The sequence below is a fragment of the Rhodamnia argentea genome, chromosome 1, assembly GCF_020921035.1.
Source record: "Rhodamnia argentea isolate NSW1041297 chromosome 1, ASM2092103v1, whole genome shotgun sequence".
NCBI lineage: Eukaryota > Viridiplantae > Streptophyta > Magnoliopsida > Myrtales > Myrtaceae > Rhodamnia > Rhodamnia argentea.
In genome coordinates, this window is record NC_063150.1 from 30795647 (window position 1) to 30820252 (window position 24606).

Sequence of the window (24606 nt, forward strand, 5' to 3'; positions counted from 1 at the left end):
CCAGACGACAAATTGGAACGACCCAGATTCAAACCAACTATCCATTCCGGCTGAAGACAAGTGCCACTCTCTCCGAACAACTGGGCAACTCCGAGATCACACGAACGCTGCCCGAAGAGCAGAAGCAGATACACTCTGAACAGGGGAGGAGAAACTTAGCGCACTGATAGGAAATAATGGCAGGAGTGGAGGTCCCAAGAGTGAAGCTTGGAAGCCAAGGGTTGGAGGTAAAATCAACGCAATCCTGGATCTTTTTTATTGCCCATTAACAATTATTTCCGAGGAATCATCAGTTATGTTTTTCTTGGTTCTGCTGGTACTGAAAAGGCTGGACTTTCTATTGTTATGCTTCGTGATAACGATGTCTCTGAAGTTAATGTGTAGATCAGTTGATTTTCATGTTACTTTTGGGTGGTTTGGGACGTGGGCACTGGATTTATGTATGAAAGTTTCGAACTTGAGCCATGGGGTGATGAGTAGAATCCTCTGCTAGGCATTTTACTGATACAACGGGGTTTTGTGATGCTGCTGCGAGCATTGAATTGGATATCTGATTGCTCATTTGTGTCCAAGATGGAAGTAGAGGTCTTGTCCAGCCTAGTCAACTCGACACAGTTTAGGTGTGCTCGAGTTTGACTCTCGAGTGTTCGAGGCTGGAGTCTGGACTTGACTTGAGCTCGATCTAGCTTGATTTTGCAGAGAGACTGTGCTCAATTCAATAAAGAATTCGGTATGCTCGACTACTCTTGACTCGGTTTAGTCTAAAGTCAAGTTGAAGTCATTGAGCACGAGAATACACACGGGTTCTGAAAGTCCGATATGAACAGGAACTAAGATTATGCACGGTTTTCTTTTTTGTTTAACTGAAAAACTCAATTATCCAACTGCTCGAGCGAGCTCATTAGCTGCTCACCCTAAGCATTTTTAACCTCGAGGTCAATGCTATTTCATATTCAAGCTCTCGTACACCAAAGGAATTGAGTCAAGCAGGACTAATCTGCTAGTTGAGATAGCTAGTGCTATGGCACATTTGTACCCCGCCCTGCATCGGAGTTTTAGAACTTTGCTTGCAACGTTGAGCCTGAAAATATGAACTGCATTTCGTCTAAAGTACATGATCTGAGACATGGTAAGTGGTAAACTCACTAATTATTTTTTCCACAGGTATCGAAGTTGGGTTTTGGATGCATGGGCTTGACTGGTGTCTACAACTCTCCACTTTCTGAAGAGGACGGCATCGCCATAATTAAGGATGCTTATAGCAAGGCAGTCACCTTCTTTGATACAGCCGATGTGTATGGAGCAAATGCTAATGAAGTTCTGGTGGGAAAGGTATATATCTTTGCATAAGCAGTGACTTTTACTTTTTACCAATCAATTGGTTGTACCAATTCGTGCTGTTCGTATCTCAAGAGCAAAAGTCAGTATTCTTCTACTTAAGATAAAGTTGGTCTAAAAAGACTCGTATTTCTTTTCTTTCCTTGTTTTGAAGAGCCTGAAAGGTTACACCCTGAGGGAGGGCTAATTATTTGGAATTTAATTTGGCTTTTCCACTTTTCATATTACGAACCCCCTTCTCAGATCAATTCTTTGGTCATTTAATCAAAGATTATAATGGAAAGAAGGAAAAGAAGAAATTGTTCGCCTTGGACAAATGTTCTCCTTCTAATTGGTTTTTCCAGAGATAGGGGAATCTGCTCTTCCTTTGGCAAGCTTGGTGTAATGATATTGTGATGCGATTTAGGCCTTGAAGCATCTCCCGAGAGAAAATATTCAGCTGGCAACAAAGTTCGGTATAGTAAGAGTGGAAGCTTCCAAGATGATGGTTAAGGGTACCCCTGAATATGTGCGATCATGTTGCGAAGCTAGTTTGAAGCGCTTAGGTGTGGAATACATTGATCTGTACTATCAGCATCGAGTGGACACATCACTTCCCATCGAAGAAACTGTAAGTGCTTCTTTGCAATTTTTTTCTTGGGCACCCCTTCTTTTGATTTCGAGTGCATGTTTAGGATCCTGTCCTTTGGTAATTGATTGTCTCTTGAAACATTATTCCATCCCGTCTGAAGCCATGCATTTCCTGGTACATAGATGGGAGAACTTAAGAAACTGGTGGAAGAGGGGAAAATAAAGTATATTGGTCTGTCTGAGGCAAGCCCAGACACGATTAGACGAGCTCATGCAGTTCATCCCATTACGGCAGTGCAAATGGAGTGGTCTCTCTGGACTCGTGATATTGAGGCAGAGATAGTTCCATTATGCAGGTTGGTTAGTCCACAGTAGCATCTTTTACTTCTTCCTTTTGTGTTCTTTTTTTTTTTTTTGGTAAAAAACGTTTAGGAATATATCTCCCTTTAGCCCGTGAAAATCGTGCGACATTGGTCTTCTATATGACCTCTCAAACGACTTTATGTTGCAGCCACATGTGCAGTGTTGACATTCTTTATAATGTTTCCTGATCTAAAAATGCTGTCTTGATGTTGCTAAATGCCAGGGAGCTTGGTATTGGAATAGTTCCATACAGTCCACTTGGCCGTGGCTTTTTTGGTGGCAAAGCTGTCATTGAAAGTTTGCCTTCAGACAGTAATCTGGTATATAGCCATTTCATTTGGTATAGAAGTTATGTTTTCAAGGTCCAGTTCTTGAGTCTTTGATGGAAATGCTCTGTGATTTGAAGACATTATTTTGACTTAGTTGGCTTTGGAACCAAAAAATAATTGCTGGCCCCAAAAACTATGTTTTGAATGTAACTACTATAACCATGGGAGAGCGGAAAACTAAGGCTTTATTAGTTGTAACACTGTGGATTGAATATTGAACATTCAAAGCACAATCTTCTCACCGGTGATTGAATGACAACACACTTTACCAGTGTTATATTCCACAGAGACTAATGCCCGTGTTCACTTTGAAAGGCCACGCACCCTCGATTCAAAAAGGAGAACCTGGATAAGAACAAAAACATTTACACTCGGATGGATAATCTTGCCAAGAAACACGGGTGCACCCCAGCGCAATTAGCTCTAGCATGGGTTCTTGGACAAGGAGACATGGTTGTACCAATCCCTGGTGAGCCCTCTATACGATAAGCTTCTGCTTCAAGTTAAATCTGCCAGTTGACCGTTTTGCCGATAAGCTTCTGCTTCAAGTTAAATCTGCCACTTGGCTTTTTGAAAAGTGAAAAAATGTCAAGTAGTTGTTGTGTATAAATACACACAGGCTATTTAGTGGGTTAGTGTGGCCTTATGAATTGCCGAGAAGAAGGCGTGCATTTATGTCGTCTTTGTTTTGAGTAAATACTCTCAAAGTTGCTCCTAACATAATTCCATGGAATGTTTGCTGGTTTTCTTCTAACTCCAGGGACAACTAAGATTAAGAACTTGGATGACAATATTGGCTCTTTCAAAGTAAAGCTTACTGAAGAAGATCTGAAAGAGATCTGTGATGCTGTACCTGTTGATGAGGTAGCCGGAGGTAGAACCTACGAGAGCATGACTCAAGTGACTTGGAAGTTTGCTAATACACCTCTACCAACTCAAGTCTGAGCCCAAGAATCTCAGTCTGGCCAGGCACTTTAAGCATTTGTCGACTGTGCAATAATGAAGTATGTGATCACTGATAGAGAAAAAGAGAAGATGACTTATGAACTTTGGCAATGCTTCTGCTCCTATGGCAACGAAATAAATGTGCTTTGCTGGTTGGAGAGAGCACTTCTCTTCCTTTATGTCTCTCCCCTTAAAGCGTATAAATAACATGCTGTAGCTTGTTTTTGGATTGTGATGCGTTTCCATTTTCATATTAGCCTGTCGTTTTTCTGTCCCGTTTGGGAAGAAATGGCTTCAACCCAGGAAATTTTAGTCTGCGGCTAGCACGTCAATCATCAAATAGACATGAATTTATGCAGAATCTTGCCCTGCGCTTGGATTTAATGGTTCAGTGCTAAGTCTGGAAGTGTCAAGAATATGTGATGTCGAATTCTTTTTGGTTTCAACCACGAAAAAGAAGTTTAACTCTTCATCTTAGTGCCAAAACAGCCACATCAAACATAGATAAGGGAAGAACTAGTCCTTTGTTATCCCAGGTAGTCAAACGGGATGCGCCATACAATGCTTGTTGACAAAAATTTCACCCTACTCGGACAAAAAAAATCTATTTGCTGCTGTTGAAGAGGATGCAATGACTCATCTTGTTGTGGAATAGATGCATACAGTCCTAGAGAAACGAGGAACGGTCTAACCAACTAACAAGGTTAAGAACTTCTACTGCAAGATTCTATGGCAGTGTTCTGGTCTTTCCCCATGTCAATGATGGATCTGTCCTCTGTTTGTCCGTTGAAGTCCATGATATGTGATCCTGGAGTAGTGCTGAAAGTCTTCACTAGGATTTTGGCTTATCCCTACAAAAATGCGCAAAGCAGTCGCCTAAATGTTTTAGTACCGCACACCTCGGTGCAGCCTTAAGCTCTTAGATGGACTGCCAGTTTTCCTTTATGTCCAGTATATCCATTTCCTCATTTTGTTTCAATACATGCATCGTGGCTGGGGTTAGGATGCATTGGCTTGAGTAGAGTCTACAACGCTATCGTTTCCAAGGATGGAGGCATTGCCATAATGAAGTATGGTCATAGCAAGGGAATCACTTTCTTTGATACGGCAGTGTATGGAGCAATTGTTAATGAACTTCTGGCTGGGATGGTATATATACCCCTCGATTCTCGAGCTTTGCTGTAACCCCAGTTTCAGTTCATTTTATTTATTTGCGTGGATCGCATTGAAAGTCTGCTTCCTTCAGCTCATTTCCTAAGAAAACAAGGAAGAAAGGAAAGAAGAAGTCATTCAACATATAGGGAAACAGGATAATCTGTGGTGATAGAGTTCATATTGAAGTTGGAGACTGTGATGTAGTTATTTTAATGAAGCATTTTCACCTGTTATACTTATTACCAATTTACAATTTTTTTGAAGGCCTTGAAGCAGTAATCGAAATCTGACTTTGGTATAGTAAGGTTGGACAATTCTAATGTCATAGTTAAGGGCATGCCCGAATAAGTGCAATCTTGTTGCGAAGCTAGTTTGAAGAGCCTCGATGCGGAATACATTGATCTGTATCACCAACATGGAGTGGACAATTGAAGAAACTCTAAGTGCCTTTTTCTTTGATGTACATCTGTTACTACCCTTTTAATCTTTCGGTGATCCGGTTCATTTTGAAGAAGTAGATCATAGCAAGAAAATGCTGAACCATATAAGTTCGGTTCTGCAGATGGGAGAACTGAAAAAGCTGGTAGAAGAGGGTAAAAAGAAGTAGGATATAATTCCGTTAAGCCAACCCATGCAATTCACTCAAGCTGTCCATCCCGTTAAGGCAGTACAGATGGCAAGGAGGATATAATTCCGTTATGCAGGTTACTGCATATGCCCTTTTCGACTTGGTGAATACCCAAGGCATTCGCCCCGTAAGGTGGTTTGATGTCAAAATGCCAACTTGGTGTTGTTTCAATGCCAGAATAGTTCCTTATACTCTCATGGATGCAGGTTTTTCGGTGCTAGAGTTGTTGTCAAAAGTTTGCGTTTAGTAGAGTGTTCTGGTAAGTCTAATTCTGCTTTATTCGGAAGATTGGATCTTCCGGAAGTAATTTTCCAGTATCACATTTTTTTAAACTGACGCAACAGGTTCTCTGTTGAAAGGCCATGCGCCCTCCAATTAAAAGGGGAAAATTGGAAAAGAACAAGAGCCTCAACGCTAGGATTGAGCTCAGTTAGCTATGGCATGAGTCCTGGACACAGAGATGGTGTTGTACCAATCCCTGGTGAATATCCTATAGCTTCCTTTTCAAGTCTAAACCAAACACATACACTTTCTCCTGTACAGAGAGCACTCTTCTTTACAAAACACTAATGAATTGGCCACTGGCCAATAGCTGTTGACTGTGATTTGAATTCTTGTGAGCCGCACTCCATAGTTGACCTAAACCGGTAAGAGTTAAATCCATGATGTCATCTTCAGGACACAACATGGCTCCTTCAGAATCACTTAGGACTTCATGTGCATCGGATTATGTAGTCGAGAAGTGCATCTGGTGAGACTCCTGGAAACGTTTGGTTGGTTTTTCTTCACTTCTCTAGGGAACACTAAGATCAAGAAGTTGTATTCCAACATGGGCCCCTATAAGTTGAATCTCACTGAAGAACACTTGAAAGAGATTTCAGATGCTGTGCCATCAGCGAGGTGGCAGGGCGGCAGAACATACAACGGCATGGCTCATGCATCGTATAAGTTTGCGAACATGCCTCGCCTACTCGGAAGGTCTAGAGCGACTTTGAGGTTGCATTCCCGACTGCCCTAATCAAGCATTTGTGGACCGTCCTACTCTATACTGGAGCAGACACTTGGCACTGTCCTTTCCTCTCACGGTCGGCGGAAGGATTATGCTCATGTATACCACCTTTCATCTACGTCTCTGACGCTCTTTTTTTTTATGCTTGGATGATCTTCCCATGATTTTTTCATCCATTGAGCAAGGTTTCATTAGTCATATATGGTTGAGGACCTGAGGTGATCTTCAATATCAACTGGTGAAAGCGTAAGCTTGAAGCTTGAAGTCAACAGAATGACACGGACTATGCATTAGTCCTTCACCAGCAAAAAAAGTAGACGTGAAAAAAATCCACATTCTGCATGGGAATAACCAAAGTAGCTACGACAAGGAAGTGGTGGGTAACATGCCTCCACATGCTTATACTTCGGATTGAAATTGGAAGTTTTTATAATGAAATATGACAGTCAACTTGTGCCTTAAAAGTTCTTTTATTCATCGATTTAACTTTGTTTTCAATTACAATGAAATTTAAAAAATAAAGGAATCTTTATGTCCTTTAATAAGAATAGAAAAAAAAAAAAAAGGTACACTGTCCTGGACTTCACCAGGACTATGTCTAAGACACACATGGTCTGCCTCCAGAAGTAGCAGAAGCCCAGAAGCAAGCTGAGAAAATTAATGGCAGGATTTGAGATTCCAAGAGTGAAGCTGGGAAGCCAAGGACTGAAGGTTGATTCAGTCCAAACGCAATCCCAAATCTTTGAATGCCCTTTAAGTTTTCCGGGAGCTGCTCGGTCATGCTTACGCTTTCTGTCAATAAATTTCTACTGCAAAATGAGAATGCTGAACTCTGATCTACACCCTTGGGTTGTCTCAGTCTGGTAAACGTATCTGGGGATTGTCGGTGAATGGTTCATAAGTTTTAGCTTCTGAAACCATGGGAGTAAGCTTATTAGTCTCACACGTTACGTTTGTGTCCACTGAGCTTATGGCCTGTAAAGGAAGGCACAAAAATGCTAATCACTCTTGAGTTTGTTTGTGTTCAGGTGTCTAAGTTGGGGTTCGGATGTATGGGCTTAAGTGGTGTCTACAACTCTCCACTTTCCGATGAGGACGGCATCGCAATAATAAAGGATGCTTATAGCAAGGGAATCACATTCTTCGACACGGCCGATGCATATGGAGCAAAGGCAAATGAAGTTCTGGTCGGGAAGGTACGTGGTTGTTCCCGGAAAAGCATTGCATTTCAGTGACCCTATACATCATAACGCCAGTTATTGTGCACCTATGATCTGAAGCTCAGTATTTGGTCTTTACATTCCTCTTTTGATGAACCTGAAGAAGACAGTGTATACCTCAAGACAGGGAGGCTGAGGTACCAAGGACGAGATCTTTTCCACCATGTTTTTATGCCTGCACTATTGTTTCTAAAAAGCTTATAAATTCGTTATTCTGCTTAATGTTTGGTCCACTTTAGTTATGGAAACAGAGAAAAAAAAGCGGAGGAAGGAATTATTGCCTTCCGGTGATGTTTCCCTTCTATTTTTGCTTTCCAGGATACCAATTTTTCTCCATTTAGGGTGGTTGACTTGATGAATTGTCATGCCACCATAAAATAATTGGAGATTAAGGCGCTTCTGGTCTTAATCCACAGCTTCTTGTTGCCAACTGATACTCTTCGAACTCGATTCGATTGTAACTGTCTTTTAGGCCTTGAAGCAACTCCCAAGAGAAAACATTCAGCTAGCCACAAAGTTTGGCATAGTAAGATTAGACTATTCCAACTTGGTAGTTAAGGGCACCCCTGAATATGTGCGGTCATGTTGTGAAGCTAGTCTAAAGCGCCTCGATGTGGAATACATTGATCTGTATTATCAGCATCTAGTCGACACATCAGTTCCCATCGAAGTTACTGTAAGTACCGCTTTTGTTGTCTAAGCACAGTACATCTTCAGTATCATTTTAACTTGCATTATCATTTCTTCTGTACAATAGCCTTTCGGTTATTGGTTCCTTGAGGACCAAGACAGACAAGTGTTGAACCATGTATTTCCTGTTTCATAGATGCACGAATTAAAGAAACTGGTGGAAGAGGGAAAGATAAAGTACATTGGTCTATCTGAAGCCAGCCCGGACACGATTAGGAGAGCTCATGCAGTGCATCCAATTACAGCTGTGCAGATGGAGTGGTCTCTCTGGACACGTGATATTGAGGAAGGAACCGTTCCATTGTGCAGGTTAGTCTACATTAGCATCTACACTTCATTAATTTGCTCGTTCATCTACCATTAGCACAGGACACAGAAACTTCAAACAACTATTTGTTTTTCATTTGGAGCAATCCTGTTTCCGACCTAGTGCACTTCTGGAAGTGTACTCGATTTGATACAACTGCACCTTTCTTCATTCTTGGGTCATGGAGTTTGACTTTGATGTGTAAATGACGTATTGATGGCATGACGTGCTAGGGAGCTCGGTATTGGAATAGTTACGTACAGTCCTCTTGGCCGTGGCTTCTTTGCTGGCAAAGCTATTGTTGAGAGCTTGCCTTCAGTCAGCTCTCTGGTATGTCCTACTCATCTGTTTCATTTAGAAGGATGTAATGTTACTGAAAAAAGAATCTCTCGGAGATGACTTCCAGTTAGATAACTGAACAGGGAGCCTTAACAGGTTGTATAATCTTCTCTGGATTTTGTTGCTATTTATGTGACCTTTCCATTGGTTTTAAGACATTGTCTCCTCGAGGGAATTTTCAGATAGACGACTCGTGGGGCACTATACATCGAATAACTGATGCAAGAAAACTCTCTCTTTGAAAGGTTACACACCCTAGATTCCGAAAGGAGAACCTGGACAAGAATAAATCATCTACTCTAGGATTGAAGATCTTGCGAGGAAGCATGGATGTACATTAGCTCAATTAGCTCTATCATGGCTGCTTGAAAAAGGAAACGGGGCTGTACCAATCCCCGGTGAGTCCTCTATAGCTTGTATTTCGAGTTGAGTTACTGAGATGTATGTTTTGCAGTAGAGTGAAGACACTGTACTCTTCTAATAGAATTAAACAAACTCTAGAGACAACTAAAATCATGAACTTAAATGACAACATAGGCTCCTTGAGCGCCAAAATCACTGAAGGCAAAAGCGCTACATGACTCCTTCCGAATTACGTAGGGCTCCATGTGCATAGAATCATGTAGTCGAGAAATGCATCGGATGAAACACCTGGAAAATGTATGACCCCCGGCTTTTCTTTTTACTTCTCTAGGGACAACTAAGATCAAGAACTTGGATTCCAACATAGGCTCCTTGAGAGTGAATCTCACAGAAGAAGATTTGAAAGAGATTTCCGATGCCGTGCCCATTGGCGAGGTGGCAGGAGGCAGAGCGCACGATGGCGTGGCTCACGCATTATGGAAGTTTGCGAACACACCTCTGCCTACTCAGAAGGTCTAAGCATAACGAGTTCATGGTTGCGTTCCTGGCCACATTATTCAAGCATTTGTGGACAGCCCTACTCTAGATTAGAGCAGACCCGCAAACTTATTGGCACTGTCCTATCTTCAGGCTGCCTTCGAAAGGATTGTGCTCATATGTCCTGCCTTTTTATCTCATGTTTCTAATGCTCGTCCTGTTCTTATGCTTGTATGATCTTCCCATGATTATCCACCCATTGAGCAAGGTTTCATTAGGCACAATCCAATCTCGAGCCAGAACATCAGGAGGTAGATAGATGCCAGTTCGACTTAGGCTTTGCGACTAAAGCGACACTACCACTTGACGAGGTTTGTGAAGGAGTCATATGGCTGAGGCGATCTTCAGTATCAACTGTTGAAATGTGGAAGCTTGAAGCTTAAGGTACTAGGCATTAGTCCTTCACCAGAAAAAGGGAAGAGTAAACACGACCTCGTCCCCATTTCTCCAATGCAGATCTATTTGCACCTGATAAACTGAGAAATTCTATCTGAGCAAGTGACAAATTTTCTAAATGATCTCTCTCATAAGATACATATCAATTAATGGGGAAAAAAGAGTGAGGGTGTGTACATTGCTTCTTAGTTGAGAGCTTTGGTACAAATCTAATCCACCAAGGAAAAATAATTTATTGTTTCGATTTTTCCCCGGATTAGTTTTCTCTATTTCCCTGGTTTGCACAAATGATCAGTCAACAAAAAATCATTTAAGATCAAAGAAAATATGCATGCTTAAAATTAGGAAATCGAATTCCCCAACTTGAAAAGCAGAAAATATTTTCCTTAAAGTACTTTTATTTATCATGAAGTTTTATCCAAAACAAACACACCCTAAAATCTATCTAAAGTCCAAAATACTGAAAAAATTCTAAACCTATTGCATTGATTCCAATTCAATTCAAAACCTTTCAATTGAATCAATTTAATCCTAAATCTTTTTTACGTTTGTACCAATTTAATCACTCTGGCCAATTTAAGCCAAAAATTACGAATATGGATGTCGGTCGTCTTACATTAATAATATTTGAATACATTTTAAGATTTTATTTTATTGTTATTTTATTTTATTTTCCTTTATGTTTTCTTTTCATTTTAGTTGGCAAAGGTTGCCGGTAAGCCCTCGTCGGCCGCTAGCAAGGATCGCGGCCCTTGCCCAAAGCCAACGTGACCACAAGGGCCCTCATGGCCCTGCAGGCCGCGGACAAGGTTGCCCTGCCTCCCAAAATGAAATAAATAGATAAATACTTCAATTTAAAAAAAATTATCATAAATATCTACTCAAGACCTGAGCGCCACGTAGGTCGGCCGACATCCTTGTCGGCAGTTTTTTGGTTAAATTGGCTAGATGAGCCCGATTGGTACCAATGTGAATATGTTTATAACTTAGTAGGTCCCATTAAAAAGTTAGAACTGAATCAGTACCAATACAATATGTTTAGAATTTTTTTGATACTTTTCTCAAAGTCCAAAGGATCACTAGAAAGTGTGAAAAGTAACATAAACTTTAAGTATGTATATTTTATTTAAAAAATAATGGGGTGTATTCGTTTTGGGGAAAACTCTACAAAATGGTTTTCAGGAAAACATATTATTCAAGTTTAGGGAAGCCATTTTCCTAACTTTAAGCATGCATATTTTCTTTGACATGTTCATCAAACTAAATGCATGAAAATCCGAAAAATTAATTCACGAAAAATTCTTTTCCTCAAACAAACACATATAAGGGTACGAAAAACATTGAGGCTTTGTAAGAGTAAGTTGTCTACTCCTGAAAGGCTCAAAAAAGTGGACGTGATGAAATCCATTTATGTTTTGCATGGGAATAATGTACGGGGATATCACCAAAAAAGGAAACAAATTTATTGCATATATGTCAATTTAGTCAAAAACTTTTTAATTGTTTCAAGTAGTCCTGAACATTTTCATAATTTGTCAATTGAGTACATCCAATCAATTTTGGTCATCAATGACGTGGACACCAATCGTCTTTCGTGGGGCGATCGGTGCCGATGTAGACATTTTTATTAATATGTGAATAGTTTTTTAAATTTTTATTTTTTCTTTCTTCTCTTTAAATTTTCTTTTGGGAGGGGAGCATGAGGCCAACAAGGGTTGCCGATCAACCCTTGCCAACATTGGCGAGGGCATTGCAGCCCTCGCCGACTCTAGGGGAGAGCTGCAATGCCCTCATCTGATTTGGTGTCATGGTCTTGCCCAAGGTCGGTGAAGGCTGCGGCACCCTCGCTTTGGCGAGCGAGGGTGTTGCGGCCCTTGCCCAAGCCCTCTTCGGCCACAGCATGGGTCGACAATCTGGTGATGGGGAGGGTTGTTGGCCTCGCGTGTGGCAGAAGAGGGTTGACCAACCACTGTTGCCGCTACTTAGCCAATAAAAAGTACAGAGAAGAAAATAAAATTTTTGATATTCTTTAAAAATGTCCACATCGGCATCGGTCGTGCCATGTAAGACGATCGTCGTCTGTGCAACCGATTTCTGGTCAAAATTGGCCGGATAGACTCAATTAGCAAAACGTGAAAATGTTTATGACTAAATTGATACAATTAAAAATGTTTAGACTGAATTTGCACAAATGCGATAGATTTTGGACTTTTTATTATTGTGCACAATGTTTTAGTACGAAAGCAAATGGGTGACATGCCTCCACGTGCTTGTACTTGGATTGAATCACGTGGGGTAAGTTGACATCTTCTAAATTATTTTGCCTATGAAAACTCTGCATTTAAAAGATTGACTTTCTGAGATGTGTGTTTTGCGGTAGAGTGAAGAGAGAGTGTTCTTCAAATGAAGCAAAAATAGAGACTTCTGCGGAAAAACGACGCGTTCGGAACCCCCAAAATATACTAAGGAAAAAGAAAGAAAAGAACAACAGAATTACACAAACTCTTTCTAATGTGATTATGCGAATGTTTACTGGTTTTCTGGGAACTTTGTTTGGGGACAACTAAGATCAAGAACTTAATTGACAGCATAGGCTCCTTGACATTAAAACTCACTGAAGAAGACTTGGAAGACATTTTCCAAGCAGTGCCCGTCAACAAAGCAACAGGTGGTAGGACGTATGAGGGCGCGACTCCTGCGACATGGAAGTTCGCTAAGAAGCCTCTGCCAACCACGAAGTACTAAGCACAAGAAGTTCAAGGTCGCGGTCCTGCCGCCCAATTCAAGCATTTGAAGACTCCGGGAATGCGATGAATATCTAAGTGGATGCAGAAGGGTTGTGAACTTTGGCACTGTTCTTTGTTCTCCTAGCCATCGCAACAATTGCGGTTTAGCCTTTCTTCTCACGTTCAAATGCTGTTTTTTAGGCTTGGGATTGTATTTCGCACGCCTTTGGTTTACGATTGAAAGCTTAATGCCACACTTCATGGTCTTTGTGAAAACACTATACTGACACAACTGAGAGAAACTTTCGTTCTTTCCTTCAAGCTGAAGCATCCGCTTATGAAAGATATATGCAAAGAGCTGATGCTGTATCGATTTCCAGGGAAACCAAAAAAGGCAGGGTGCAAATTACTTCTTTCACATTTATTCTGACAACCATAAGTGACTTGGGTTTGATCGCCGAGTCACGGGCGATGCAGGTCAGATGGGGAGCGGCCGATACCCTTTGGGTGGTGTCCCGCGATGATCTAAAGCTAGCAGTCTCGATGGTTCCGAGACATCCTCATTACTTGTTTGCATAGCATTTAGATTAGAACTTTCCTATATCACTATATGCATTTAGGATAATTAGACTTCAAGTAATTTTGACAATGAAAAAAAAACGATCAAAAAATTTGTAAAAGCAATTTAAGAGTTTAGAGTTGTATGTTGCAGCTTAGATTTGACTCAGTTTCTTCAGTGCCATTTAGATTAGAGTAATTGCATGTAAGAGTTTACGGGGTTTTGTCCGGGGCTTAATAACATGAAGATGTATATTCTTTTATGGGTTAATACCACGAAAAAAAAATCACAAATTGATATATTTGTGATAAATTTATCCCAACTAAATTTTTTATTACAAAAAATCCCAAATCGATATACTTGTGATAAATTTGTTAGTTTCTGCTAAATTTTACCATTAAATTGTTAAGTTAGATGACACGTGACGGTTAACGGGTTTACCAGTATGGGGTTTTTACCCTCATTTTGTCACATCTATACCGGTTCGAAGTTTTTCGTGATATTAACCTAATTTTACGGAAACCAACGAAGGGTAAATTTGTCTCAGATGTACCAATTTGAGGTTTTTTGTGGTCAAAAAATTAGTTTATGGTAAATTTATCATGAGTGTATCGGTTTGTATTTTTTTTGGTTAAAAAATTAGTTTGGGGTAAATTTATCACGGATATACCAATTTGATTTTTTTTGTGATCAAAAAATTAGTTTGTGATAAATTTGTCACCGATATACCAATTTGAGGTTTTTCAAGACATTAACCTTCTTTTCTTGACACTAGTCTTGTTTTACATTTTCGCACCTCATTTTATGTGATTTATCATGTTTGGACAATCTTGCTATCATGTTTGGGGTTTTTTATTTCACAAAAAAAAAAATTAGGATAAATGTGTCACAGTAGACATAGTTTAAGGTTCTTGGTGGCTTTTACCCTATTTTTTAGGAGGTAAACAAATAGAACATGTAAGGTGGCATTGAGATATAAAAGTCATTTTTTACCCTTTCGACCTAAAATGTAGAAGTTAGTAAAAAGTAAAAATATAACTAAAAGTGAGGGAAAGAATAATGGCCTAATACCCTAAAAAACTCCAACTTAATCTCTTATCTCTATTTTAATTTTTGTTTCATAAAGAACCTTCAATTTTAGGTTCAGTCCTAATTCTACCCTCAACTTTTTTGTCCCATAAAATATATCAACTTTAGGTCATATCCCAATTCTACCCTAAAAACTCACAAGTTTAGATCTTATCCCAATTACCATCGGGTCTTAATTTTAGCCTAAAATTTTTACAGTCTCGTAAAAATTTGCAAAATTTTACTCGAGTTACAAGTTTGTCCCATTAAGGTTCCATCTAAAATTTCTCATTGACAATCGAGAAATGAAAAACTTCTAAGCATGAGCTATTTGAGCGTCCATAGCGCAAGCTCTCTGACTTCGAGAGATAGAACATTTCTAAGCATGAGAGATCGAAAGATCGAGCACAAAATCACTAAGGTAATTTTGAAGGAGGGTTAATGAAAGCTGATTTAGGACTCCAATAAAAATTGAAGATTTTTTATGAGACAAAAAAATTTGAGTAAAATTAAATCTAGACCTAAGTTCAGGGTAGAATTAGGACTGAGTTTAAAGTTTGGGATTTTTTATGGGATATAGAAAAGTTTTAAGATAGAATTGTGATTGTATTTAAAGGTTTTTTACGAGATAAAAGGTAAAATTAATAGAAAAGTTAAAGTTGAGGTTTTTTGGGCCAACCAAAGATAGAAAACCTCAGTGACTTTACACATGCCTCGTGCCGTTAGGGCAAGTCCATTCCAGACGAAGAAATTGGAACGACAGATCTTCACACTGTCTCTACATGCTGTACCGGCAATAAATTGACTCTCCAAACAACTGGACAATTCTGAGATCGCACGAATCCTGCCCAAAAAGCAGAAGCAGATGCCCTCAAGACAATGAAGGAGAAAAATCGACATTCTGATAGTAAATAATGGCAGGAGTGGAGGTTCCAAGAGTGAAGCTTGGAAGCCAAGGACTGGAGGTAAAACCAAAGCAATCCCAGATCTTTATGGGCTGCCCATTACAGATATTTCCAAGAAATGATTAGTTGTTTTTCTTGATTCTGCGTGTACTGAAAGGGCTAAACTTTTGAGTCGTGTGCTTTTTTATGACGATGTCTCTGTAGAAAATGTGTAGATGGGTTGACTTTTTCATGGAGTTTATGGGTGGTTTGGGACGTGGGCGTTGGATTTATGCATGAAAGTTTCGAACTTGAGCCGTGAGTAATGAGTAAGAATCCTCTAATAGGCATTTACTGATACAATGTGGGGTTTTTGCAATGCTGCGAGCATTGAAATTGGATATTTGATTGCTCATTTGTGTCCACAAATGAAGTAGAGGTCTTGTACAGCTAAATCAACTCAAGACAGTTTAGGTGTGCTCGAGTTTGACTCACTTGACTCCAGTCTTCAAGGCTGGAGTCTGGACACTTGACTTGAGCTCGATCTAGGTTGATTTTTCAAAGAAACTAATCTCAATCAACAAAGAATTTGGTATGGTCAACTGCTCTTGACTCAATTTAGTCTAAGCTCAAGTTAAAGTCATTGAGCTCGAGAATAAGTTCGTGTTCTGGAAGTCTGACTGAAACATCTTTAATGTATAACTGAAGAACTTGAATATCCAACTACTCGAGCGAGCTCGTGAGCTGCTCACCCTAAGCATTTTTAAGCTCAAGGTCAATGGTATTTGGTATTTAAGCTCTCGTATACCGAAGGAATCAAGTCAAGCAGGACTAATCTGCTAGTCGAGATAGCTAGTGCCGTGACACATTTGTATCTCACCCTACATCGGAGTTTTAGAACTTTACTGGCAACATTGAGCCTGAAAATATGAACTGGCTTTTGCCTAAAATAAATGTTCTGGGAAATGGTAAGTGGTCAACTCACTTCTTATTTTTTCCACAGGTATCGAAGTTGGGCTTCGGATGCATGGGCTTGAGTGGTGTCTACAACTTTCCACTTTCTGAAGAGGACGGCATCACCACAATTAAGGATGCTTAATAGCAAGGGAGTCACCTTCTTTGATACAGCCGATGTGTATGGAGCAAATGCTAATGAAGTTCTGTTGGGAAAGGTACATATTTCTGCATAAGTAGCGACTTTTTTACCAATCAATTGGTTGAACCAATTCATCCTGTTCGTATATGGGATTTAACTTAGCTTCTCCCCTTTTTATATCACCATCTTATCCCTTCTCAGATCATTTCTTTGGTCATGTAACCAAAGATAATAAGAGAGAGAGAAGGAAAATAAGAAATCATTTGCCTTGGACAAACGTTCTCCTTCTAATTGGTTTTTCCAGAGATAGAAAATCTGATCTTCGTATGGCAAGCTTGATTATGATATTGTGATTCCATGTAGGCTTTGAAGTAGCTCCTGAGAGAAAATATTCAGCTGGCCACAAAGTTCGGTATAGTAAGAATGGAAGCTTTAAGATGGCGGTTAAGGGTACCCTTGAATATGTGCGATTGTGTTGTGAAGCTAGTTTAAAGCGCCTAGGTGTGGAATACATTGATCTGTATTATCAGCATCGAGTGGACACATCAATTCCCATTGAAGAAACTGTAAGTGCTGCTTTTTTGCAATTTTTTTCTTGGGTACTCCTTTTTTTGTATTTCAAGTGCATGTTTACCATCTTTTCTGTTTTGGTGATTGGTTTTCTCTTGAAAAAATTTATTTTATCCCATCTGAAGCCGTGCATTTCCCGATATAGATGGAAGAACTTAAGAAACTGATGGAAGAAGGGAAAATAAAGTATATTGGTCTATCTGCGGCAAGCCCATACACGATTAAGCAAGCTCATGCGGTCCATCCCATTACGGCAGTTCAAATGGAGTGGTCTCTCTGGACTCGTGATATTGAAGAGGAGATAGTTCCCTTATGCAGGTTAATTAGTGCACAATAGCATCCGTTACTTTATTAATTTGCTCGTATGTCTGCCTTTAGCCCTCAAAAATCATGCGATATTTGTCTGCTATATGATCTCTCAAACAACTTCATGTTGCAGCTACATATGCAGTGTTGACATTCTTCATATTCTTTCCTGATCTAAAAATGCTGTCTGGATCTTGCTAAATGCCGGGGAGCTTGGTATTGGAATAGTTCCCTACAGTCCGCTTGGCCATGGTTTTTTTGGTGTCTGACAGTTTTCTGGTATGTAGCCATTTCATTTAGCATAGAAGGTCTCAAGCTTCATAATGCTCTTACATATTTAGACATTATTTTGCTTCCGTTAACTTCGGGATCTCATTCTGTTTGCCCCAAAAAGTATGTTTCGAATATAACTATTGTAAACATAGTGAAGCAGAAAACTGAGGCTTTATTAGTTGCAAAACTGTGGATTAATGTAGGATATTCAAAGCACAATCTTCGAACTAGGTGATTTAATGGCGATGCTCTTTACAAGAATTATATTCCACAGATACTGATGCCCGTGTTCTTTTTGAAAGGCTATGCACCCTCGATTCAGAAAGGAGAACCTGGATAAGAACAAAAACCTTTTTACTCGGATGGATAATCTTGCGAAGAAACATGGGTGCACCCCAGCACAATTAGCTCTGGCATGGGTTCATGGAAAAGGAGACATGGTTGTACCAATCCCTAGTGAGCCCTCCTTATGATAAGCTTCTGCTTCAAGCTAAATTCTGCCACTTGTATGATTGTGATTGCGGTGTAGACTTTCTTGAAAGATAAAAAATGAGCCATCATGTAGCTGTTGCGTATAAAAACCCCATAGGCTATTTCATGGGTCTGTGTGGCTCCATGAATTGCCGAGAAGGACCTAGATTTATGCCGTCTTTGTCTCAAGTAGACACTATCAAAGTGTCTCCTAACGCAATTAGTTCGAATGTTTGCTGTTTTTTTTTCCCCTCACCCCAGGGACAACTAAGATCAAGAACTTGGATGACAATATCGGCTCTTTCAAAGTCAAGCTTACTGAAGAAGGTATGAAGGAGATCTCTGATGCTGTACCCATCAGTGAGGTAGCAGGCGGTAGATCCTACGAGAGCATGGCTCTTGCGACTTGGAAGTTTTGCTAAAACACCTCTGCCAACTCAGAAAGTCTGAGACCAAGAATTTCAAAGTCTGGCCAATCAATTTAAGCATTTGTCGACTGTGATAAATGAAGCATGTGAACACTGATAGAGAAAAAGAGAAGACAACTTATGAACTCGGGCAATGCTTCTGCTTCTGTGGCATCAGAATAAAGGTACCGTGCTCGTTGGAGAGAGCACTTCTCTCCCTTTCTCTCTCCCTCTCCCCTTAAAGAATAAAAATGACATTCGGTGCCTTGTTCTCGGATTGTGAAGCCTTTCCAGTTTTGCATGATCTTGTTGTTTTACTGTCCCTTTTGGGAAGAAATGGTTTCATTGTTTTTCTGCCCATTTTGGAAAGAAATGGTTTCAACCCTGGAAATTTTATCCTGCAACTAGTACATCATCATCAGATAGACAAGATTTATGCAGAATCTTGCCCTCTGCTTCGTTTTTAATGGTTTGGTATCGAAGCCTGGAAGTTTGGTGGCAAGAATATATTCTGTCAAACGCATTTCATTTTAACCAGGAAAAAGAAGTTCAACTCTTCATCTTAGTTTCGAGAGAGCCACATTAACCAAAGGAAAGCGAAGAACTAGTGCTTTGTTGTCCTAGGATAATCAAACAGGACGCATTGTACAATGCTTGTTGACAAAAAATTTTGCCTTACTTAGACAAAAGAATCTATTCGCTCAAGCATAAGAGAATACAGTAACTTTTCTTGGAGTGGTATACTGGCGTACAGTCCTCTTGGGCTTTGCAAGGAAAAATTATCCAAAAATTCATAAACCTATTATACGGCGGTCAATTCGGTACTGAACTTTTTAATTGTGGTAATTCAATCTTAAATCTTTTGGCAACTTGTCAATTCAATCCTAAATTTTTCAATTGTACTCATGTAGTCCTAAATATTTTAACAATTTGTCAATTCAGTCGTTTCGGCTAATTTTGTCTGGACATCACCGACATGGAGGTCCAGTTAGCTATTGTCGTCTTCCATGGCGCATCGGGTGCTAAGACAGGATTTATATATATATATATATATATATATATATATATATATATATATAGTTTTCTAAAAAAGAACTGTTTTTATCTTTTTTTTCCTTTAGAGGGGAGGGCCGCGGCCGGTAAGGGCTTCACCTTGAGGCCGATCCCCAATCAAGGGAAGAAGACAAAAAAAAAAAAATACCAAAAATAAAAGATCAATAATAAAATTTCCTTAGCAAACAAACAAACAAAAATCCACATCAGCATTGGTTGTATCACATAAGATGGCTAGCACTGACTAGACTGTCACGTCGGTGATTTTTAGTCAAAGTCGATCGAAATGGCTAGATTGATAATTCGTTAAAATATTTAAAAATAAATTGGCATAATTTAAATATTTATGATTAAATTGAGAGCCGATAATATGTTTAGGACTTTGAGGGCAATTTTCCCGGCTTTGCATTATCATTATTCTTTTCTCTCTCTCTTTTTAGGCGAATCTATTTGCTGAAGTTTGACATCGGGGGCTGCTTTATTTAGCACGTCTAATTCAGCCAGATGATGACTCATGAGGGTGAATTTATCCCCTTCAAAAGAGCGGACGAAATGAAATTCCAATAAAGCATAGGTGAGGTAAGGCAACAAAAATATCTCTTAGTCCGACGAAAACTCTCCATGTGCTAACTGAATTTTGCAATGGAAAAGTGACACAAATGGTTCTAAACTTTGGCCCAAAGCGCAATGTAATTTCTGAACTTATAATTTGTTTAATATGATCTTTAAATTGTAACCCAATGTGCAATGCGGTCCCCGAACTGTTAATTTGTTTAATGTGATCCCTGAACTTTTTGTACAAGTTCAATTTAGCCCAACAACCGAGAAAATGCTCAATGTGATCCCCGAATTTGAATAAATGAAAAGATAATATTGAATATTTTCATATAGACCGAGAACTAAGTTGAACATGTTCTAAAAATTCAGAAACCATATTAAACAAATTGAAAGTTCAAGGATCACATTAACAAATTGGGTTAAAGTTCACGACCCACATTGAACAAGTTAAATTTTCATGAACCACATTGTATATTGGGTTAAAGTTTATGAATTATTTATATCATTATCTCTCTAGCAATCTCTCTTTTATAAAATTGTCAATGACTTTTAAAATATCCATTAAGCGAGCCCAAATATTTCAACAAGGTGATATGCGAAGCACATTGTCTTGAATCGTGGGTACGCAATCAACAAGTTGGTTCAAGACATTGTGTGAAGTAGAGGTCGATGACGCGGGAGGCGAAGCTCCGATGACTCATTCCAAACGCAGGACGCTACTATATGACCATACCCGATGGTAGCCGACTTAAGCCGATGTGAGGTCTACCTGTCTCACCGCCACCCCCTCATTGCTGAACATATCTTTTTCTTCCCTATTGATGATAATACCCTCTACTTGCTTTATGGATGAAGGATCTCAAGGGCCGAAAGTGGCCTCGGACCAGTTTTAGGACTTACTTTTTTTTTTTTTTTTCAGAAGGACTTACTTAGTTCCATATTAATCCCAAAAGTTATCAATGTGGATAACATATCCTCTGCCGCCAAAAGGAGCCAATCCAGAGAAGCTAAAAATCAAGACACGTCAGCTATCTAAGATAACACATGTCCTGCCTCCAGAAGGAGCAAAAACAGAGAAGCTAGAATCAAAAGCTGAGAAAAGAAATGGCAGGATTTGAGATTCCGAGAGTTAAGCTGGGAAGCCAAGGACTAGAGGTAAATTCCATCAAAGCCCATTCCCAAATCTTTGAATGCCCGTTTAGTTTTTCTGAGAGCTGCTCTGTCTTGCTTTACTCTTTTTTGTTCATTGAATTTCTACCGTAAAATGTGAATGCTGGACTCTGTCTACACCCTTTGGGGGTCTCTGGCTGGTAGACGAATCTGGGGATTGTCAGTGAATGGTTCAGAATTTAGTTTTGATAATTTTTCCAGCTTCTGAAACCATAGGAGTAAGATTGTTAGTCTCCTATTCTTTGTTTCTGTGCTTTGAGCTTATGGCCTGTAGTTGAAGGCACGAAAGTGCTAATCACTCGAGATTGTCTGTGTTCAGGTATCAAAGTTGGGGTTCGGATGTATGGGCTTGAGTGGCGTCTACAACTCTCCAGTTTCCGATGAGGACGGCATTGCCATAATAAAGGAAGCTTATAGCAAGGGAATCACGCTCTTTGACACTGCTGATTCGTATGGAGCAAATGCTAATGAAGTTCTGGTCGGAAAGGTATGTTGTTATCCCCAGAAAACCATTGCGTTTCTGTGGCGCCATACGTTGTCATGCAAGTTATCGTGTGCCTATGATCTCAAGCTCAGCGTCTGGTCTTCCCATTGCTCTTCTTTAGAAAAACCTGAAGAGGATCCTGTGTACATCTTGAGGGAGGCTGAGGTACTAAGGATGAGATGCTTCTCCGCCCACGTTTTCATGCGAGCACTATCGTTTGAAAAAGCTTATAAGTTCGTTATTCTGCTTGATCCTGGTTCATTTTAGTCATGGAAATAGAGAAAACTAGTAAGGAAGGAAGGAGTGCTTTCCCTTTGGGGATGTTTCCCTTCTATTTTGCTTTAAAGGAGACTGACTTTTCTCCATTTAGCAAGGCCGATTTGATGAATTATGACTCAATTATATGGGAATTCGAGATTAAGGTACTTCTGGTTCAACTTTGCAGCTTCTTGCCTTCATCTGATACTCTTCGTACTCGATTCGATTGTGATTGTCTTTTAGGCCTTGAAGCAACTCCCAAGAGAGAACATTCAGCTAGCCACAAAGTTCGGTATACTAAGATTAGACTTTTCCAACTTGGTGGTTAAGGGCAACGCAGAATATGTCAGGTCATGTTGTGAATCTAGTTTGAAGCGCCTCGGTGTGGAATACATTGATCTGTATTATCAGCATCGAGTCGACACATCAGTTCCGATAGAAGAAACAGTAAGTACCGCTTTTTTTTTTTTCTCAGTACAGTACATGTTCAGTTTCATTTTTAACTAGCATTATTGTTTGTTCTGTACAAGTCTTTCAGTGCTTGGTTCCTCGAGGACAAATTCAGACAAGTGTTGAACCATGTCTTTCCTGTTCCATAGATGTACGGATTAAAGAAACTGGTGGAAGAGGGAAAGATCAAGTACATTGGTCTATCTGAAGCCAGCCCTGACACGATTAGGAGAGCTCACGCAGTGCATCCAGTTACCGCTGTACAGATGGAGTGGTCTCTCTGGACTCGTGATATCGAGGAAGAGATAGTTCCATTATGCAGGTTAATCTACTTTAGCATCTAGACATTATGAATTTGCTCGTGCATCTACCTTTTAGCACAGGACATGGAAATCTCAAAAACCTTTTGGTTTTACATTTCGGGTAATGCTGTTCCAACCCCTTGAACATTCGCGGTGTACTCAATTTACATACGACCACTATAATGAATTACCTTTGTTCGACGTTCTTTGGTCACGCAGTTTAATTTTGATGTGAAAGTGACATATTGATAGTGTGACGTACCAGGGAACTCGGCATTGGAATAGTTACGTACAGTCCTCTTGGCCGTGGCTTCTTTGCTGGCAAAGCTATTGTTGAGAGCTTACCTTCCGGCAGCTCTCTGGTACGTCCTATTCATCTATTTCAGCTGGAAGAATGTAATGTTACTGCAAAAAAGTACATCCGGATATGAATTTCAGTTATATAACAGAACCATTGGTTGAACTAGGAAACTGGCCAGGTTGAGGCATTACAGGTTGTATGATCTTCTCTTGACTTTGTTGTCATTCATGTGATCTTCTGTTGGTTTTATAAGCCTCTATACATGACATAGGAAAAACGCAATTCCTCGAGGGAAGTTTCGGATATAACAATTCATGGGGAACTATGTACTTAGTAACTGATGCAAGAAAACTCTCTCTTGAAAGGTTACGCACCCGAGATTCAGAAAGGAGAACCTGGAGAACAATAAAATGATCTATTATAGGATTGAAGATCTTGCCAAGAAGCATGGATGTACGACAGCTCAATTAGCTCTAGCATGGCTTCTTGCACGAGGAAACGGGGTCGTAGCAATCCCCGGTGAGTCCTCTGTAGCTTGTATTTGGAGTTGAATGGCTGGCGCGTATGTTTTGCGGTAGAGTGAAGACTGTCCTCTACTGATGAAGCACAAAAGATCCAGCAAATGTAAAGAGGTCCTTCCAGAGATTTTCGTGCAAAAACCATGAGTTCTGACCAAAAAACTAAGGAAGAAGAAATCAAAGGAGGAGGAAAATCATAACCTGTGAGAAAAGAAAGAAAAAACAACAGATGCAAAGAAGCTCCTTCTGATGTGATTCCTGGAATTTTACTGGTTTTCTATGAACTTTGCTAGGGACGACTAAGATCAAGAACTTAAATGACAACGTGGGTGCCTTGACATTGAAACTCACTGAAGAAGATTTGGAAGACATTTCCAAAGCTGTGCCCATCAACGAAGTAGCAGGTGGTAGAACGTACGAGAGCGTGATGCATGCGACGTGGAAGTTTGTTAGCACACCTCCGCCAACCAAGAAGTACTCAGCATAAGAGGTTCACAATGGTGGTCCTGCAGCCCAGTCCATGGATTCGAAGACTCCGAGAATGCAATGACCGATAAGTAGAAGAAGTGTTCTTTGTTCTCTTAGCCATCGCAAAAATTGCGGTTGAGCCTTCCTTGTCATGTTCTAATGCTGTTTTTAATGCTCTTGAGACCCCGCGAATGTACTTCACTCGCTGTGAGCTTTGCGACTGAACGGTTAATGCCACGCTACAAGCTCTTTGTCATGACTTTTTTCTGAGACAACTGAGAGAGAGACTTTCATTCTTTACTTCAAGCAGAAGGAGCCACTTTATGAAAAATTCCATTCCATGAACTGATGCTTAAACCATTTCCAGGGCAACCAGGGGACAGATCCCTTCTTTCCCATGTATTCTGACAAGGGTGAAGTTAAATCTGAGGAGCGAATGAAATTGACTGACTATCCCTAAGCCAGCGCAACCTGCACATCAATCCCTCTGTCCTT

General features: G+C 40.0%; 2 protein-coding genes and 1 pseudogene across 4 annotated transcripts; all 3 read left to right on the forward strand.

Moving 5' to 3' along the window:
• LOC115743881 (probable aldo-keto reductase 1) lies at positions 1-18733 on the forward strand. 2 transcript variants are annotated; one of them, XM_030678868.2, is made up of 7 exons: positions 1-227; positions 1165-1332; positions 1745-1948; positions 2092-2264; positions 2495-2591; positions 2916-3069; positions 18404-18733. In XM_030678868.2, exons 1-7 carry the CDS (start codon positions 177-179, stop codon positions 18562-18564), a joined length of 1008 nt encoding a protein of 335 aa, XP_030534728.1. In that variant the 5' UTR covers positions 1-176; the 3' UTR covers positions 18565-18733. The 2 variants fall into 2 exon arrangements, with proteins under 2 accessions (XP_030534728.1, XP_030534727.1); XM_030678867.2 differs by lacking the exon at positions 18404-18733 and adding an exon at positions 3361-3695 and having other exon boundaries at positions 3-227.
• On the forward strand, positions 6734-9865 carry LOC115743880 (annotated as a pseudogene).
• On the forward strand, positions 15337-24436 carry LOC115743879 (probable aldo-keto reductase 1). Of its 2 annotated transcripts, none has more exons than XM_030678864.2 (7): positions 15337-15507; positions 21650-21817; positions 22316-22519; positions 22672-22844; positions 23090-23186; positions 23491-23644; positions 23937-24436. In XM_030678864.2, the coding sequence occupies exons 1-7, from the start codon at positions 15457-15459 to the stop codon at positions 24128-24130; spliced, it is 1041 nt and encodes a 346-aa protein (XP_030534724.1). In that variant the 5' UTR covers positions 15337-15456; the 3' UTR covers positions 24131-24436. The 2 variants fall into 2 exon arrangements, with proteins under 2 accessions (XP_030534724.1, XP_030534726.1); XM_030678866.2 differs by lacking the exon at positions 15337-15507 and adding an exon at positions 21153-21315.
• The last annotated feature ends 170 nt before the right edge of the window (positions 24437-24606 follow it).

Bases quoted from the DNA above. Each gene is read 5' to 3' on its own strand.
- LOC115743881 (XM_030678867.2), top strand. From the start codon at position 177: ATGGCAGGAGTGGAGGTCCCAAGAGTGAAGCTTGGAAGCCAAGGGTTG. The intron at 228-1,164 runs GTAAAATCAACG...TTTTTTCCACAG, and splicing joins TTGGAAGCCAAGGGTTGGAG to GTATCGAAGTTGGGTTTTGG. The intron at 2,592-2,915 runs GTATATAGCCAT...TCACTTTGAAAG, and splicing joins TGCCTTCAGACAGTAATCTG to GCCACGCACCCTCGATTCAA.
- LOC115743879 (XM_030678864.2), top strand. From the start codon at position 15,457: ATGGCAGGAGTGGAGGTTCCAAGAGTGAAGCTTGGAAGCCAAGGACTG. The intron at 21,818-22,315 runs GTATGTTGTTAT...ATTGTCTTTTAG, and splicing joins ATGAAGTTCTGGTCGGAAAG to GCCTTGAAGCAACTCCCAAG. The intron at 23,645-23,936 runs GTGAGTCCTCTG...GAACTTTGCTAG, and splicing joins CGGGGTCGTAGCAATCCCCG to GGACGACTAAGATCAAGAAC.